Source organism: Zingiber officinale, chromosome 11B (genome assembly GCF_018446385.1).
Source record: "Zingiber officinale cultivar Zhangliang chromosome 11B, Zo_v1.1, whole genome shotgun sequence".
Taxonomy (NCBI): domain Eukaryota; kingdom Viridiplantae; phylum Streptophyta; class Magnoliopsida; order Zingiberales; family Zingiberaceae; genus Zingiber; species Zingiber officinale.
In genome coordinates this window covers 78,410,568-78,425,776 of record NC_056007.1, presented here as the reverse complement: position 1 = coordinate 78,425,776, position 15,209 = coordinate 78,410,568, and the positions used below count along the sequence as shown (strand labels likewise).

At 41.6% G+C, this 15,209-nt stretch overlaps 2 protein-coding genes across 3 annotated transcripts; both read left to right on the top strand.

Annotated features, from left to right (window-relative positions):
- The first annotated feature begins 6,725 nt into the window (after positions 1-6,725).
- Positions 6,726-9,435, top strand: LOC122033572 (silicon efflux transporter LSI3-like). Its single transcript, XM_042592624.1, has 3 exons — positions 6,726-8,176; positions 8,365-8,554; positions 8,984-9,435. The coding sequence occupies exons 1-3, from the start codon at positions 6,980-6,982 to the stop codon at positions 9,244-9,246; spliced, it is 1,650 nt and encodes a 549-aa protein (XP_042448558.1). The 5' UTR covers positions 6,726-6,979; the 3' UTR covers positions 9,247-9,435.
- Positions 9,436-10,757: 1,322 nt separating this feature from the next.
- LOC122033575 (NAC domain-containing protein 53-like) lies at positions 10,758-14,830 on the top strand. 2 transcript variants are annotated; one of them, XM_042592631.1, is made up of 5 exons: positions 10,758-11,377; positions 11,466-11,669; positions 12,846-12,854; positions 13,809-14,489; positions 14,580-14,830. In XM_042592631.1, the coding sequence occupies exons 1-5, from the start codon at positions 10,910-10,912 to the stop codon at positions 14,748-14,750; spliced, it is 1,533 nt and encodes a 510-aa protein (XP_042448565.1). In that variant the 5' UTR covers positions 10,758-10,909; the 3' UTR covers positions 14,751-14,830. The 2 variants fall into 2 exon arrangements, with proteins under 2 accessions (XP_042448565.1, XP_042448567.1); XM_042592633.1 differs by lacking the exon at positions 12,846-12,854 and having other exon boundaries at positions 10,759-11,377; positions 14,580-14,829.
- The last annotated feature ends 379 nt before the right edge of the window (positions 14,831-15,209 follow it).

Genomic DNA, 15,209 nt, shown 5'->3' with positions numbered 1-15,209 from the left:
CCTAACGGTCAACTCCCCCTTGACCATTGCACCAACAATGTCTTGGAGAGTTTCAAACCTTTAGAAATCCAAAACACCAACTCCCAGCTGAAATTTCAGACAAAAAGGTCGATCGGTCACCGACCGATCAGGATTCCGGATCGGTCAGTGACCGATCAGAGCCCTGGATCGGTCCCCTGACCGGTCCACACTCTGATTCGATTTCTGAATTTTCTTCTCGAAATTGAAACCTCTAGAAAATTACAGAAAATTCCAAAAATTGTGAAATTTTGAGGATACATTCCTCATAACATATACTATCAAGGAAAAATAGTTTTCTATGAAAATAACTTCCATTTTTCAATCTTGATACAAAGTTCAAAAGTCTTTGAAATAGCTCAAAGTTAACTCATCTTTGTATCACTTTGCTCAATGATGAATGCTATCACTAGAAAAGCCTCATCAAGGTTTTTCAAATCAATTTTGAAATGATTTTAAACCATTTAATTTAGGACCACAATCTTTGGGCTAAATGTACATGACTTGTACATAAGCTTTCCCTATGATCCCCAATTTCGAATTAGGCTCATCTAGGCACAAGAACTATGCACCTTGATCCTAACTCATCATCCTAATATCTCACACACATCTAAGGTGTATCAAACACATCCAAGTCAATTTTGATGTGAGATATGGGTTTAGGTTATCTTAGGCTAAGGTCTCATGCATTTTCTAAACATCAATTTGATCTCCATATCAAATTATGTTTTTATCCATAAATCAATTTCATTGATTATAAATGCAAGAGAAGAGATGATGACATGGCATATAATGATATCATACATAATAACATGTGCCAATGTCATGATGTCATGGCATAAAGTATGAAACTTAAATAAAGCATGACATATAAATAACCTAAGCATTATCATGACATTTCAAATGATCATAGATTAAATATGATGTCATGACATGGCATATGGCAAACAATATATGGCAAATAGCATGTAAAGGTATAGAAAATACCTAATTCTAGCCTTAGTTGCCATTTTTGATAATTTCGACCATTTTGCCATAAATTCTATATTCCTAAGTGTATTAGACCTAAAATCATATCCTCAAGACTTTTAGATCACTATGTGCCAACTAGATTGACTCTAGAAAATTCCTCAAATTTGATTGGCACGTCCTAATCACCTTAGGAATAATTCTTAATTTCATTTTCAAGGCTTGATCACACCTTGAAAATTCCTAAAGTGCCACCTTTTGCCATGATTAGGTTAACTACCTAGTCAAGTAAGGTTGGCACACTCTAACTCATCTAGCGTGATGAAATCACGCTCCTAGGAACCCAATACCTATTTGAGCTCATTGGGTTCACTAAATATTCACTAGGGATGACTTCCCTAGCAACCCTCCTAATGACCCTCTTAGGCTTTAAAGCCTTGGCCATTTGGGACTCATCAAGATCAACTCTAGGGGTGACTCCCCTTGTGACCTTGGTGATGGTCTTCCTAGCCCTAGATTTTGTTCCATAATCGAATGGAACATTGTGATAAGTGGGCTTGACCATTTGGGACTTAGGTTTGTGACCCAAACCTCTCTTGTCCTTTGTCTTTGGTTTTTGACCCTTAGACCCTAGAGTTGACTTCTCTAAATTTTTAAGGGTCTTTTCTAAAGTGTCAAGTCTTGACCTCAAGACTTGATTCTCCTTTTCTAATACCTCAAGTTTTAATTTGTCATTGTTCTTTGAGGTATTCCTAGGCATATGTCTAGTTGTTTTGGGATTTCTATCTAGGTTATCCTTAACCTTAGATGAGTTGATCCTAGGGTTGGCTTTCCTAGTGCTATCATTATCTAGGCTCACATGTTTGGCACCTAAGCATGTGTATCGATTTCTATAATTATCATGCTTATCATTATTGTCAATTGCAATTAAACTACTAGCATGTGTCTTATCATTATTGCAATAATGTGCCTTAGAGATTACCTTAGGGTTTGCCTTAGCTCCCCCTATCGATGTGCTCGTCTTCTTGTCCTTGTGAGGTTGCCTCCCCCTCGGACATTGGCTCCGATAATGTCCCCTTCGCTTGCATTGGAAGCACACCACGTGCTCTTTGCTCTTGCATATCGGGACTCCGGCTTCCTTGACTTTTGGTGCCGGTGGAGTCTTCCTTATCCTCTTTGGACATTTACTCTTGTAATGTCCATATTCCCTACACTCAAAGCACATTATGTGTAATTTATTCGAAATTAAAATGCTTGAGTTACCTAGGGTTGAGGATGGTTGTATGCTTTCTCCTTCATCCCTTCCGGAGATAGAAGCTTCTTCTTCTTGCTCCGATCTTGAGGAAGAACTCTCCTCCTCTTCTTCCTTAGATGTTGAGTAACCCTCAACTTCTAATTCCACATCTCCATGGTGTGAGCTACTTAGCTCACTTGACTCCTCTTCATGGCTTGAAGTGGAGCTCCCCTCATGGAACTTGGCCAAGTTGTTCCACAACTCCTTGGCATTGTTGTATCCACCTATCTTACATAGAATGTCATTAGGTAATGAGAATTCAAATACTTTCATTACCTCATCGTTGATAGTGGAATGGTGGATTTGTTCCCTTGTCCACTTCTTCTTCTCGAGTGGTTTTCCTTCCTTATCCATTGGAGGCTTGAAACCTAATTGAACACAACTCCAATTTTCAAGGTTAGTCATAAGAAAATACCTCATTCTTACCTTCCAATACGCGAAATCGTCGCGGTCATAGAAAGGTGGAATGGTGATGTCTTCTCCGAGTTGATCCATCTCTAGCTTGTGCTCCCTCGGGTGTTAATCCAGCGAAGAGCGACCTCACTCTGATACCACTTGTTAGGACCGATGATCGCTGCTAGAGAGGGGGGAAAATCTTCACGTTTCTTTCTACAATTAGGGTTAGCGCAGCGGAAATAGAAACGAAAAAGGAGAAGCAAACCTCAACACGAAGATGTAACGAGGTTCGGAGATGATACTCCTACTCCTCGGCGTGTCCGTAAGGTGGACGAGCCCTATCAATCCGTCGGTGGATGAGTCCCCGGAGAACCGGCTAATAAATACTCCTTGTGGGTGGAGAAACCTCGCCACAAAAATTTACAACAGCAAGAAGGAGTACAAAGAAGAGCAAGAACAAAATATACAATGAATGTACAAATATTCGCTTGCCTTCTCGTCAACTGAAGTCCCGGATGAAGCACCAACTTCACGGACGAATGCCAACAAGCAACTCAGTCAAAGAAGCTCCCGAGCTTGAGCTCATGAAAGCTAAGGAACAGCGGTCAAGGAGGAAGAAGAAGAAGAGGATTTTTCGTAGCAACCTCGATCTCCTCTTATAACCTCTAATCTTACGAGCCAACACGCGAACCTACAAGAAAAAGGTCGAACGCACGAAATAACCTAGCTGGCTTGAGTCACAACCGGCGACTGAGGCCTCACCGATCGGGTGCCTGATCGGTCTGCTATCCATGATCGGTCTTGGTGACCGATCGTGCTAGACCGATCTGCTGTCTATCGTCTGTCCGGAGGAGTCTGATCGGTCCCTTGAGACGCTCTTTCTCCTCCATCTCTTTCTGCTTCGTCGATCTTGGGTCCGTCGATAATCCTGCATGCATTCATTTGATTACCGATCGGTCACCGCATCAAGTACCCGATCGGTCCCCAAATCGATCCGAGAGCTTGAATTTTTTCCAAGTCTCCCACACCAACATCCGGTCAACTGACTTTGACGTTATCATGCTTACAGCTTCAGTCTCCTTGACGACTGCTAAGACTCCCCACAGTGTCCGGTCAATCCTTTGACCCACTTGGACTTTCTCTTCAAGTGTCGATATCCGGTCCACCACTCGACCCTTCTCAACACACGATGTTCCATCACCCTTGATCCATCTGGATTTTCCCTTCTTCACCTCACTGGGACTTTCACCTAGCTTCACTCCACAGCCGTTCCACTGGACTTTCGCCTCACTTCCACGGGACTTTCACAACCGGCTTCACACCAGACTTTCCCTCCAGCTCCTAGCTTCACTGTGACTTTCCACCCTTTAGCTACCTCACTAGGTCGTTTATCCGTTGCTTCACTCACCACCACTCAGGTCCCAAGAACGAGCAGAGAGGCCTCTCTCTCCAGTCAGGGCACCGAGCCCCTCTCGACTTCCCATGTGGTCGAGAGAACGAGCCCCGAGCTCTCTAACACACCCAGGAGAGCGAGCGAGCCCTCCCGAGCCTCCCATGCCAAAGCTTCCATACTTGGACTTCTCAATGCCAAGTCTCCATACTTGCCCCCTGCTTGGACTTTTCACCATGCCAAACTCCTGCTTGGACTTTTCCATGCCAAGCTCCTGCTTGGACTTTTCAGTCAGTCAACTCACCCTGTCAACCAGTCACCTTGACCACGGGTTGCACTCACAATCTCCCAACCTTGTTCTCGTCAAACGCATCAAATACAACTCGAGTCAAGTCGACTCGTCGGTCAGTCTGGACCTAAGGTTGCATGCATCTCCCATCATGTTCTCGTCAAACATCAAATACAACTCGAGTCAGTCTTCGAGGTCAACCAGTCGAACCTAACTTGCTAGAGCCAAGCTGCCCTCTCCCGACTCCATCCGGTTAGGAAGGCGAACTGAGCCCTCTCCGACTTCCTATGCCAAGCTTCCATACTTGGACTTTTCCCCGTGCGGCTCCAGCTGGTCTTTTCCTGCCAAGCTCCTCTTGGACTTTTCCGTCAAGTCTCCATACTCGAACTTTCTACTCTGCGCTCCCCCGCTTTGGACTTTTCCGTGCCAAGCTCCTTGCTGATGCTCTGCTGGACTAAAATCAAGTCAACTCAGTCGGCATCCAGTCGGCCTCAAGGTACCCACAATCTCCCAAGTTTGTATTCTTGTCAAACATCAAGATACAATTTTTCTATTCTCGTCAAACATCAAAATACAACTCGAGTCAGGTCAACTCGAGTCGGGTAAACCAGGTCAACCTTGACCTAAGGTTGCACCAACAAAGGCCACCTAGACAGACAGGACCACCCAAACAGATAGGGTCACCCAAACAGATAAGGCTACCCAGATAGATCTAAGCCACCCAAACAGGGTCGCCAGACAAATAAGGTCGCCCAGACCAAACAAGGCCACCCAGACAAACTAGGACCGCCTAAACAGGGTTGCCCAAACAAGGCCGCCTAGACAGACTAGGGCCACCTAGATAGAGCCGCTAGACAGAGCCATCCAAATAGACCAAGGTCACCCAGATCAGGGCCGCCAGGGCATCCAACTGGCCAATCTTCCTGACTGAGCAAAGCATCCGACTAGCCAATTTTCTTGGCAGAGCAGAACTAAGTCAATCTATTAAAAATCCATTAGACTATTGGGCACATCATCCCTATTTTAGTCTCATCTACTGATACCTAGACAGAGGTAACATGACTTTTGATATTTTTATTTGGACATGACCCTCTGATACCTAGACAAGAGTATTATGATCCTCTGATATCTTTTATCTTGACATGACCCTCCTTTAAAAAGTCTTGCCCCGTATGTAAGGAAAAAGAGGAGGAAAAAAATAGAGTGAAAAGAAGAAAAAGGAGAGAGACTCCTTGTTGTATACATTTATTTAATTTATTCTCCTGTACTATTCATCTTCTTTATTCAGGAGATCATCAGAGACAGACTTAAGTGGTTATGACCCACATTACGATGAGCTCACTGATCTATCCGAGGGCGCCTCCTGAGCTAGGGTATTTGCCCCTTGTCTATTTCTCACGCGTTTCCTTAATCTCCTATTTAACCCACTTCTTATTACATTTTATAGACCGGCCTCAAGCGTCAAAGTACAAGGTCAGGGCAACTCTGTTCTATTTGCAGATTCTTTCAATGACGGGGGCTACTCACCCTCCTCCTAGTTTTTAGCATGAAATCTTCTTATGGTCAATACACACCACATTACTGATAGTCCACTCTTCTCAATTTCTTGACAAGATTAAATTTAGATTATTAAAGATAATTTCCAATCAAACGGACTCTTAATATTATTTTGTTAGTTTTTTCTCGACCTCTTTTCGTGCTTGCATTTGTCTTTTTGTTATGGACCCCACGGGTCATTCGAGTTGGTATGTGGCGGGTGTTGTCACAATGAGGTCACAGGGTCGATCCTCGGGGTAGCTGGGGAATAAATCCCTTATCCCCGTATTACACCATGTCCGTCACATGCTTGCTCGGATGCTGCAATTTACCTTCCTTGTGATGGTCTTGGGTCGGGTACGATGGAGACACTGGGGGCGAGCGTTTTGCCTTTTTGTCACAATTTGTCTTTTTGTTGTGTCTTGCATTTGTCTTTTTGTTGTGTAAAGAAATTGAAGTATTATTGTTCGTGAATGTGTTTCACAATCAAATTAGCTGTCAAGAAAAAAGTGGATTGATATAATTCAATTTTAGGAAAAAAAAATTCTCCATTTTTGAATATCAGAATGAGCAAAAATATAATCACATTTCATTAAATTGTTTAGTAATTTAGTTTGATGCTCTAAGAACTACAAAATAATGTCGTATTTTAGCTATTTACTAAATTATTTGGTCTTTTTTATACTGATTCAGCCATGATATGTATTTTTATTTTGAAGGCACTTTAGTATTTTTAAGGTGACCTTTTTTTTTAATCCCTCTATATTTGATCAAGTAGTTCAAAATTTTATTTTTAAAAATCTATAATTTTATTATAGAAATCAGTTGTCTGGAGTGATGTCTGGCAAATAATTGTGAGGGTCCTGTACAAGAGCTTGTTGGGGCACATGGCGGCGACAGGCGCCGCCGACGCCATGCCCCGGCGAGCAGTTTCGGTCTTATCCTCATCTGTTTCGTTGATCGGTTTTGGCAATGATTGATCTCCTCCTTGACTCGATCTGTGTAACTAAATGTTAAGATTATGATTTGCGCTGCTTCAGATCAATGAATCAGATGGTGAGCAGATTGTGAAGAAGAAGAAAAAGCCATGGCATTGGCTCCCGCTGCGAAGGTAGCGTTGGGATCCCTTGCTTTTGGGATCTTCTGGATCTTGGCCGTCTTCCCCGCCGTCCCCTTCCTGCCCATCGGGCGCACCGCTGGTTCCCTCCTCGGCGCCATGCTCATGGTCGCGTTCCGGGTCATCTCCCCGGAGGAAGCGTACGCCGCCGTCGACCTCCCGATCCTCGGCCTGCTCTTCGGCACCATGGTCGTCAGCGTCTTCCTCGAAAGGGCCGACATGTTCGAGCACTTGGGGAATCTGCTCTCCTGGAAGAGCAGAGGCGGCAAGGACTTGCTGCTCCGAGTCTGCGTCGTCTCGGCTGTCTCCAGCGCCCTCTTCACCAACGACACCTGCTGCGTCGTCCTCACCGAGTTCATCCTCAAGATCGCGCGGCAGAACAACCTGCCCCCGCAGCCCTTCCTTCTAGCCCTAGCTTCCAGCGCCAACATCGGCTCTTCCACGACTCCCATCGGCAATCCCCAGAACTTGGTCATTGCCGTCCAAAGCAACATCTCTTTCGGGAAATTCTTGCTGGGCATCCTCCCCGCCATGTTTGTGGGAGTGCTCATCAATGCCGGCATTCTTCTGATCTACTACTGGAAGCCGTTGTCCACGGAGAAAGATGTCGAAGTGCTACCCACCAAAGTCGCCGCCGCGGCTGCTGATGCCGTTGCGGCTGACCAGTATGTCGCATCTCACCACCGGTTTACGCCCGCGACGATGTCTCACGCCCCTTCCACAAGTCCTCAAGATTGGAATGCCACAATTGAGTCCGTCGTGCTGTGTTCATCCACCAATGGCGATGCTGCGCATCTCGACACTTTGAGGAAGAGAATAAGTACCAATGAATCTGACTTCCTCTCCAGTACATCCATCGGCAAAGCTGAGTCGACAATGCCATTAAATGGATCGAAGGAGCTAGTTGCTGGAGCTCCTCCAATCAGATACGAGAGAAGCGGCAGTTCATTGAACGGGATGAAGGATGCTTTTTTCTACTCATCCATGGAGAAGGAAGTTCCAACGGAGAGGTGGAAGGTTTTTCTTTGGAATGGGTGTGTCTATCTTGTGACTGTGGGAATGCTCATTTCCCTCTTGATGGGAGTGGATATGTCGTGGTCCGCCATTGCTGCTGCTCTTGCTCTAATTGTACTCGATTTCCAGGATGCCCGTCCTTCCCTCGAGAAGGTAATAACAACATTTCATTTTTCTCTGAAAAATCATATGAAAAGTAAACCTTTTGCTGTTAGCTTTTGCTTAAAAGTTGTGTCTGTCCTCGAACAACTTTGTTTCCATTTGTCAGAAGTTCATTGCTTCTGTTTCTGTTTGATTACTTTTTGGATTGTTGACTTAGATCATAATGCTTGTGAAAGCAGGTTTCCTATTCATTATTACTGTTCTTTTGTGGGATGTTCATCACTGTTGATGGCTTTAACAAGACTGGCTTACCAAGCGCTTTGTGGGATTATATGGAACCCTATGCGCGCATCGACACTGCTAGTGGAGCTTCAGTCCTAACTGTTGTTATTCTTTTTCTCTCAAATGTTGCCTCCAACGTACCAACTGGTATGATATCTTAGACCTTCTTACTGTTCATAGATAATGGAAGATTAGAGGTGTAAGAACTGGGTTTTGAGTGCTTATCAGCAATATGAGACTTCCAAATATTGGTGCTGTTGAATTTGTTGGTTGCATCCATGTGATGCTTTGTATACTCCTTGGATTATACATTGAGATTTTCATTCAGATGTGTCGAGCAAACAAGAGACATAATAAAAGATGTTGCATTCATTTTTATTTTCATGGCCTCTTTCTTATATGCATACACTGTCCCTGTCTAACAATCATGCTTGATAAAACTTAGAATGTTCTGTACTTAGAATCCTTGTTTCTCATATTTTGACAGATGAATAATGTTGTTTGGCAAAACTTAATCTTAGCTATCCCTCTCTTTGCATGCTTGTTGTCTAACTTGTATATATATGCTTGCTTCAGTCTTGTTACTTGGAGCTCGGGTGGCAGCTTCTGCTGCAGAAATTTCTCCTGGTGAAGAGACCAAGGCATGGCTCATGTTGGCTTGGGTCAGCACAGTTGCAGGAAACTTGTCACTTCTGGGATCTGCTGCCAATTTGATAGTATGCGAACAGGCTCGCCGGTCTCAATCTTTCGGCTACAACCTCTCTTTTCTCACCCATTTGCGATTCGGATTCCCATCGACAATCATTGTTACAGTTGCTGGGTTGCTGTTTATGACATGAGAAATTATAAGCCATCAGCCAAGATTGTAGGTAACAATAATGCATTTGTGTTAAGAGTAAGATTGTTCTCCTTTTGGTGTTCATGTATTATTCTTTTCTGATTGTAGAGCATTGTTGAGCAAGAATAATGCTTCTTGTAGAGAGGAGCCTGAATTAGTTTATTGGTTTCACAATTTACATCTCTTTCAATAATTCTTGTCATTCATATTCAAGGATAGATGAAGAGGTCCCTTTAGTGCAATGGTCAAATTGTTGCTATGTGATGTTAACGTCACAAATTCAAGTCGGAGAAATAATCTCTTGCAAAAAAATACGAGGCAAAGTTGCATACAATATACCCCATGAACATGTGTTTAGTTGATCATGTCAATTGTAATACAATTCAAACGACTCGCTTCTATTTTAGAAGCTATGATGCATTCGGTGTATCACTCTCGAATTAATTCACTAAATTCATCTATTTATAAGAGAAAATGAGACAAGAAATTTTAAAGTCCAACTAATTAATTAGATATCCTTTAATAAATATTTTCACATGTGCATGTAGTAAATTGGCCCAGATAAAAAAACAATCTTCAAACGGATAAAAGTATAATAGGGCAGAGAGAAGATCTCTTGATCCAAAAAAACATGGATCAATAGATGATCCACTTTTAATTACGATTGGATCATAATTACGATCCGATTGTAATTATAATTTGAGTTGGAGTGGATGGCCGGAAGCCGCCAGAAGTAGGCAACTATCCAAGATGTCATGCGCTGAGTAGGGGGCGGCCTTCGATCATCCGTTCCGATCCAAACTATAATCTGGTGAAGACAATGAATCTATAAAAAAATTAACCTATAAAAAAATCATAATAAATTACAATTAAATCATAATTATAATTCAATCATAATTGAAAATGAACCATCCTCTAATAAATTTTTTTTAATCAGGAGATCTGGTCTCAATATGACATTCTACTAATGTAATTTTAATTATCTTTTGGAAAAGGACGAATTGTATAAGAATAACAATGAATTCATCACTGCTTGCGTCATATTTAATAATAATTTAATAACCTAACATTTACAGCCCAATTACCTACTCCTATTGGCCTCAACAATTCTTTACATCGTCTAGTTGAGGAAACAGGATACGCGCTGAGCTGGCACATTTCAACTGCCCAATCGAAAACGTTGCGGTCTCCCGGTTCCACGTGTTCCTGTCATCCGTTATAATTCTCTGTATCCTGTTAAATGGTGTAGATAGATTTATCTTTACTTTTTGGCCTAATTACGTTGCTAATGTCTTAACACAGAATTAACCAACCCAACCCCACAAAATCCGCCGATTAGGATGTTGGCGATTCTGCGGCATCTAATTGCAATAAATTCGGCATCCAAATACCGTTGGCACCACAAACGAGTGGACGAGATGCACAATTTGAAATTCTTATTTACAATCCAAATGTATAGGATATTTGTCCACCTTATAGTTCGCTTCCGCCTCTTTTCTTCTTTCACACGCTTTCTCTCGCCCTCGACGTCGGCTTCAAACCCTCGCTCTCTCAAACGTCGCCGAGTAACGAAGAGCAGCTGGATTCAAATTCCGATCACGCGATCGATTTCATCTTCCTTTTGGTTTCGCTGACGATCGTCGGTCCGTTGTTCCCACATATCGATGCCGGCCTCCTCGTCCGCTGCGGCGCCGACACATGCGGCCGCCCTCCTTGCTCCTGGTTTCAGGTTCCACCCCACCGACGAGGAGCTCGTTAGTTACTACCTCAGGCGCAGGGTCTGCGGTCGGGCCCTCCGCGTGGACGCCATCGCCGAAGTGGAGCTTTACAAATGCGAGCCGTGGGAGCTCCCTGGCCTCTCCCGCCTCCGTAGCCGTGACCTCGAGTGGTACTTCTTCAGCCCGCTCGACCGCAAGTACTCTAGCCGTTCCAGAACCAACCGGGCCACCGCTCAGGGGTACTGGAAGACCACCGGGAAGGACCGCGACGTCTCCTGCGGCGCGCGCGTCGTTGGCATGAAGAAGACCCTTGTTTACCACTCCGGCCGCGCCCCACGCGGCACCAGGACTAACTGGGTCATGCACGAGTACCGCCTCGAGGATTCCCAGCTCGCAAAGGCCGGGATTCCGCAGGTACGGTTTTTAAGCCGTTTTTTCTCTTCTGTGTTTGCCTGTTTGAGATTGGTTGAAATTGATTTCTTTTGGGTTGGGAATCGGGAAGGATGCGTACGTTGTGTGTCGGGTCTTCCAAAAAAACGGTGCTGGTCCACAGAATGGGGCTCAATATGGGGCTCCGTTCGTTGAGGAGGAATGGGAAGAACAAGAGATTGCTAATGGAGTGGTCCTGATGCCCGATGCTGAGGATGATGATGATGCTGTTGACGCTCATGATCAGGAATACTTGGAATTCAATGATCTTCTTCAGGTAACATCTCGGCTGTCTTCTTAAGCATGGTTGAAATAAAAAGGAAAAAAATGCTTGAAATGTTACCATGTGCATGAATGCTGCTAAAACAAAAAAGAAAGATGTTGAAACATGTGTCTGTTTGAATATCTTCGATAGTTCTTCAGTTCGCAATTTTGGGATAAAAAGATTGACATGGTATGGACATATTCAATTACCACCAAGAATCATGGAATTGGACAAGTTGAATGAATTAGAATTAAAGGTGGAAGAGGTTGAGTCAGACCAATGAAAACTCAAGTTAATATAATAAAAACGTCTAATTGATTTGAATGTTACAAGTTGTCTTGCATAGAGCTCAATTTATTGGAAAGATCCATGTGCTGACCCAACATAGTATTGGTTTTGACCAAACAAGAAGATCGGGGGAGTAAAATATAATGTGCCTTCATTATTGAATTGCATGATCACTGTTAAGATAATCAGGTTAGCAGGGAAATGCTTATTCATTTTTATGCAGCCGATTATCTTCTGCCTGCTAATTATATTTCCTCCTCTATTGAAGATTATTAAATTGACAGTGAAAATGCATATGCATGCATCTGGCCATTATATGCCTGTATTAATTTTCATAACTTCCCAAGATAATTCAACATTCTTTTGGTTTATGTCTCTTGTAGCAACTATATTTATTCATTCTCAGCATTTTGTGGCAATGTAAGAGCATGTCATATTCATAAAGGATATTATTTCCTTGGTTGTCTTCATTTCAAATATGTTTTAACACAAACTAATATACTAGAGAATTTTTAGATATACTAGTGATTATTAATCAATTTATTTAGTTTTTTCTATTCAATTTATTCACACATTGGAAAATATGACATAAGTTCAATATTCCCAACGTACATGGATTTAACTGCATTTATTCTTTTTTATCTCCTATTGATATTGTCACAGAATTGTGCATATGCACACACTCAATGTCAGATTCTATAGTTTCTCTACAAATGACATAAGGGCTTATACTCTAGCTTAATTCATTCACAACAACGAGAAGGATTCTGATGTGAATGCCTGCAATTTTCTTTATGTTTTAAACTTTGCTTTCGTTATAAAGGAACAGAAGTTACTTTGTGAATTTAAGATATTCCCAATTTGTCATGTGTCTTGATCTTTGTCATTTCAATTTTGCAGGATCAAATAGTAAGTTGGATTTTTTATGTTCAATTTATTTTATAAACTTAAACCAGTCTTGAGAGAGTTACCTGAAATGAAAATGGAATTCCTGGAGTGCTTGGACTAATGAATATGGTTCTCCAAATGACTGTATTGATTGTGGAATATGGCTGACTTTATCCTGGTTGATAGCAATGAATTTTACACTTATTTATGTTAGTTACAAATGAGATATTCCTCCTACCTTGGTCCATGGCATATCCAGGGATGAGGTAAGTTCTCTCTCTTTGGTCATTGCAAAAATTCTGCCACTTGATAGTCTGATCTTTCATTAATTAGGTCAACAGATATTCAGTAGATGACTTAACTACTTAAGTGCTTTGATTCTTGGTAATGATAATTTAGAGTGTCATTATTTTTTTTGTTTGAACTTTCATTCAATGGATAGTAGTTTTTTCCCCATCAATGGATTTATAGATTCTATTGGGATAAATTAGATCGTGTTACCACATTATAGAAATGCTGACTGGCGTCCAGTTCTAAGGCAGGTATACCAATTTCCCATGATTATGTCTCTGTAAATTTGGGAGCTGTAACATACATTGACTACTAACTTTGACCAGTTGTTACTGTTGTTACTCTCCTAGGCATTTATTTGGGAAGCTCAAGTTTGTTAAATATGTAATGTTCATAAACTTTTTCTAATAAATATATGCTGCTTATTCTTTATCTTAGGGCATTTATGCTGTATCTGTTAAGTGATTAAATTTCTGAACAAACTGTACTGCCTAGTCAATGTCTCAACACTCTCCAGGCCTAGTCAGTGGCATAACTTCCCTGACTGCTTGTTTACATCATTGCCTTTAAGAGTATCTTTTCTATTGGTAGTTCTAAGTTCTGGAATTGACCTTGTATTTTTGTTTTTGTTACACCTTTCTGAACTGTGATCATTACTGATTTATATCTATGGATAACTTTCAGGAACAGGAAATGTTTGTCCAACAAGACGGTGCTGTTCTGGATACTAATAGGCAAGGAAGTGACAATGATCCAGAAGATCCTACGATTGTACTGGATGAGATTCTTAAAGATCCAAGTTTCATGGATGATGTGTTTGCGTACATCAATCAATCCAAAATGCAGAGTGGTCCGACACTCATGGATGATTCAGGAGAGCAAATTCTCTTGAAAAATTTATCTCATAATGATCCAAGCCAAACTAATGAATATGTTGAGCTTAATGACTCAGAGAATGCTATAAATAAGAACTGGAATTCCAACGAACGCTATGCAAATTTTGTCACCGGAGAAGCTGAGAGTAGCCAGTTATATAAAAGGATTGAAGCCGAGTTACTTGATTCAGCTTACCACTGCTCTGATCAGCATAAATTGTTACAAGATGTGCAAGTAGAGGATGACCTTAGTATGCAAACAACTAATCTTCCAATCTTAGCTGATGGACATGGTGTTGATCCACAAGACCAAGACTTGATTTTCTATGATGCTTCCTATCCATCCAAAGCTGAATTAAGTTTTGAGTTAAGCGATGAAATAGATAAATACTTTGATGCGATGGAGAATGATCTACCATATGATAATATCAGCATTTCAGAAAATTCTGAGCAAACAAATCCCTCTGGTTTACACCATTCTAATATTAAGGTCGACACTGGTCTCTTCTTAATAGATTTTTAGATAAAGTTTAAGATAATTACAGTAGGATTACAGACTAATTTTATTATATGAAAATAGGTTGAAGGTTGCAAAAGTCTCACAGATAAAGCAATTACTGAATTGCCACACACAAATATTGGAGCTGGTGCCGTATCAGTTTTACCTGATTCTGACTATGGTTTCAAGAACAAGTATGAAGCTATTCCTGTGTTACCAGGTATAATACTTTTTTTTTTCAATCCTGGATAAAAAATTTCATTTTTAGAGAAATGTGAAAAGGAAATTTTTTGCCTAAATATCTTATGATAATTGCCCTAGTTGACACTGCTCTAATATGTTGTGAACTTCAAACTGCTGGTCGGAAAACTTCAGGTCTCAGGCCGTTCAGAAAAATACATGAGTTGGCTGTGTCATTGCTGCTTCGAGGTGGCTGCTATCCTCTGTTCTTGTCCGCATTGGTTCTCACTGTGAGCTATGGGGTGGGGATGTTCATTTATGACAAGAAATAGGTCTGTATATGTGATAAAATAAATCACGTTTTTGGATACGGCCGTTAACTTAATTGACATATGAACCGGATCTTAGGCTGTTGACATTTGCATACATTTGTATAGTAATGCTGCTGCTTTGGAATTGCAATCAGCAATTTTGGGCTATGAATCATCCCTCTTTTGTGCATATGATCCATCAAAAGCTTGCTAATTCAAA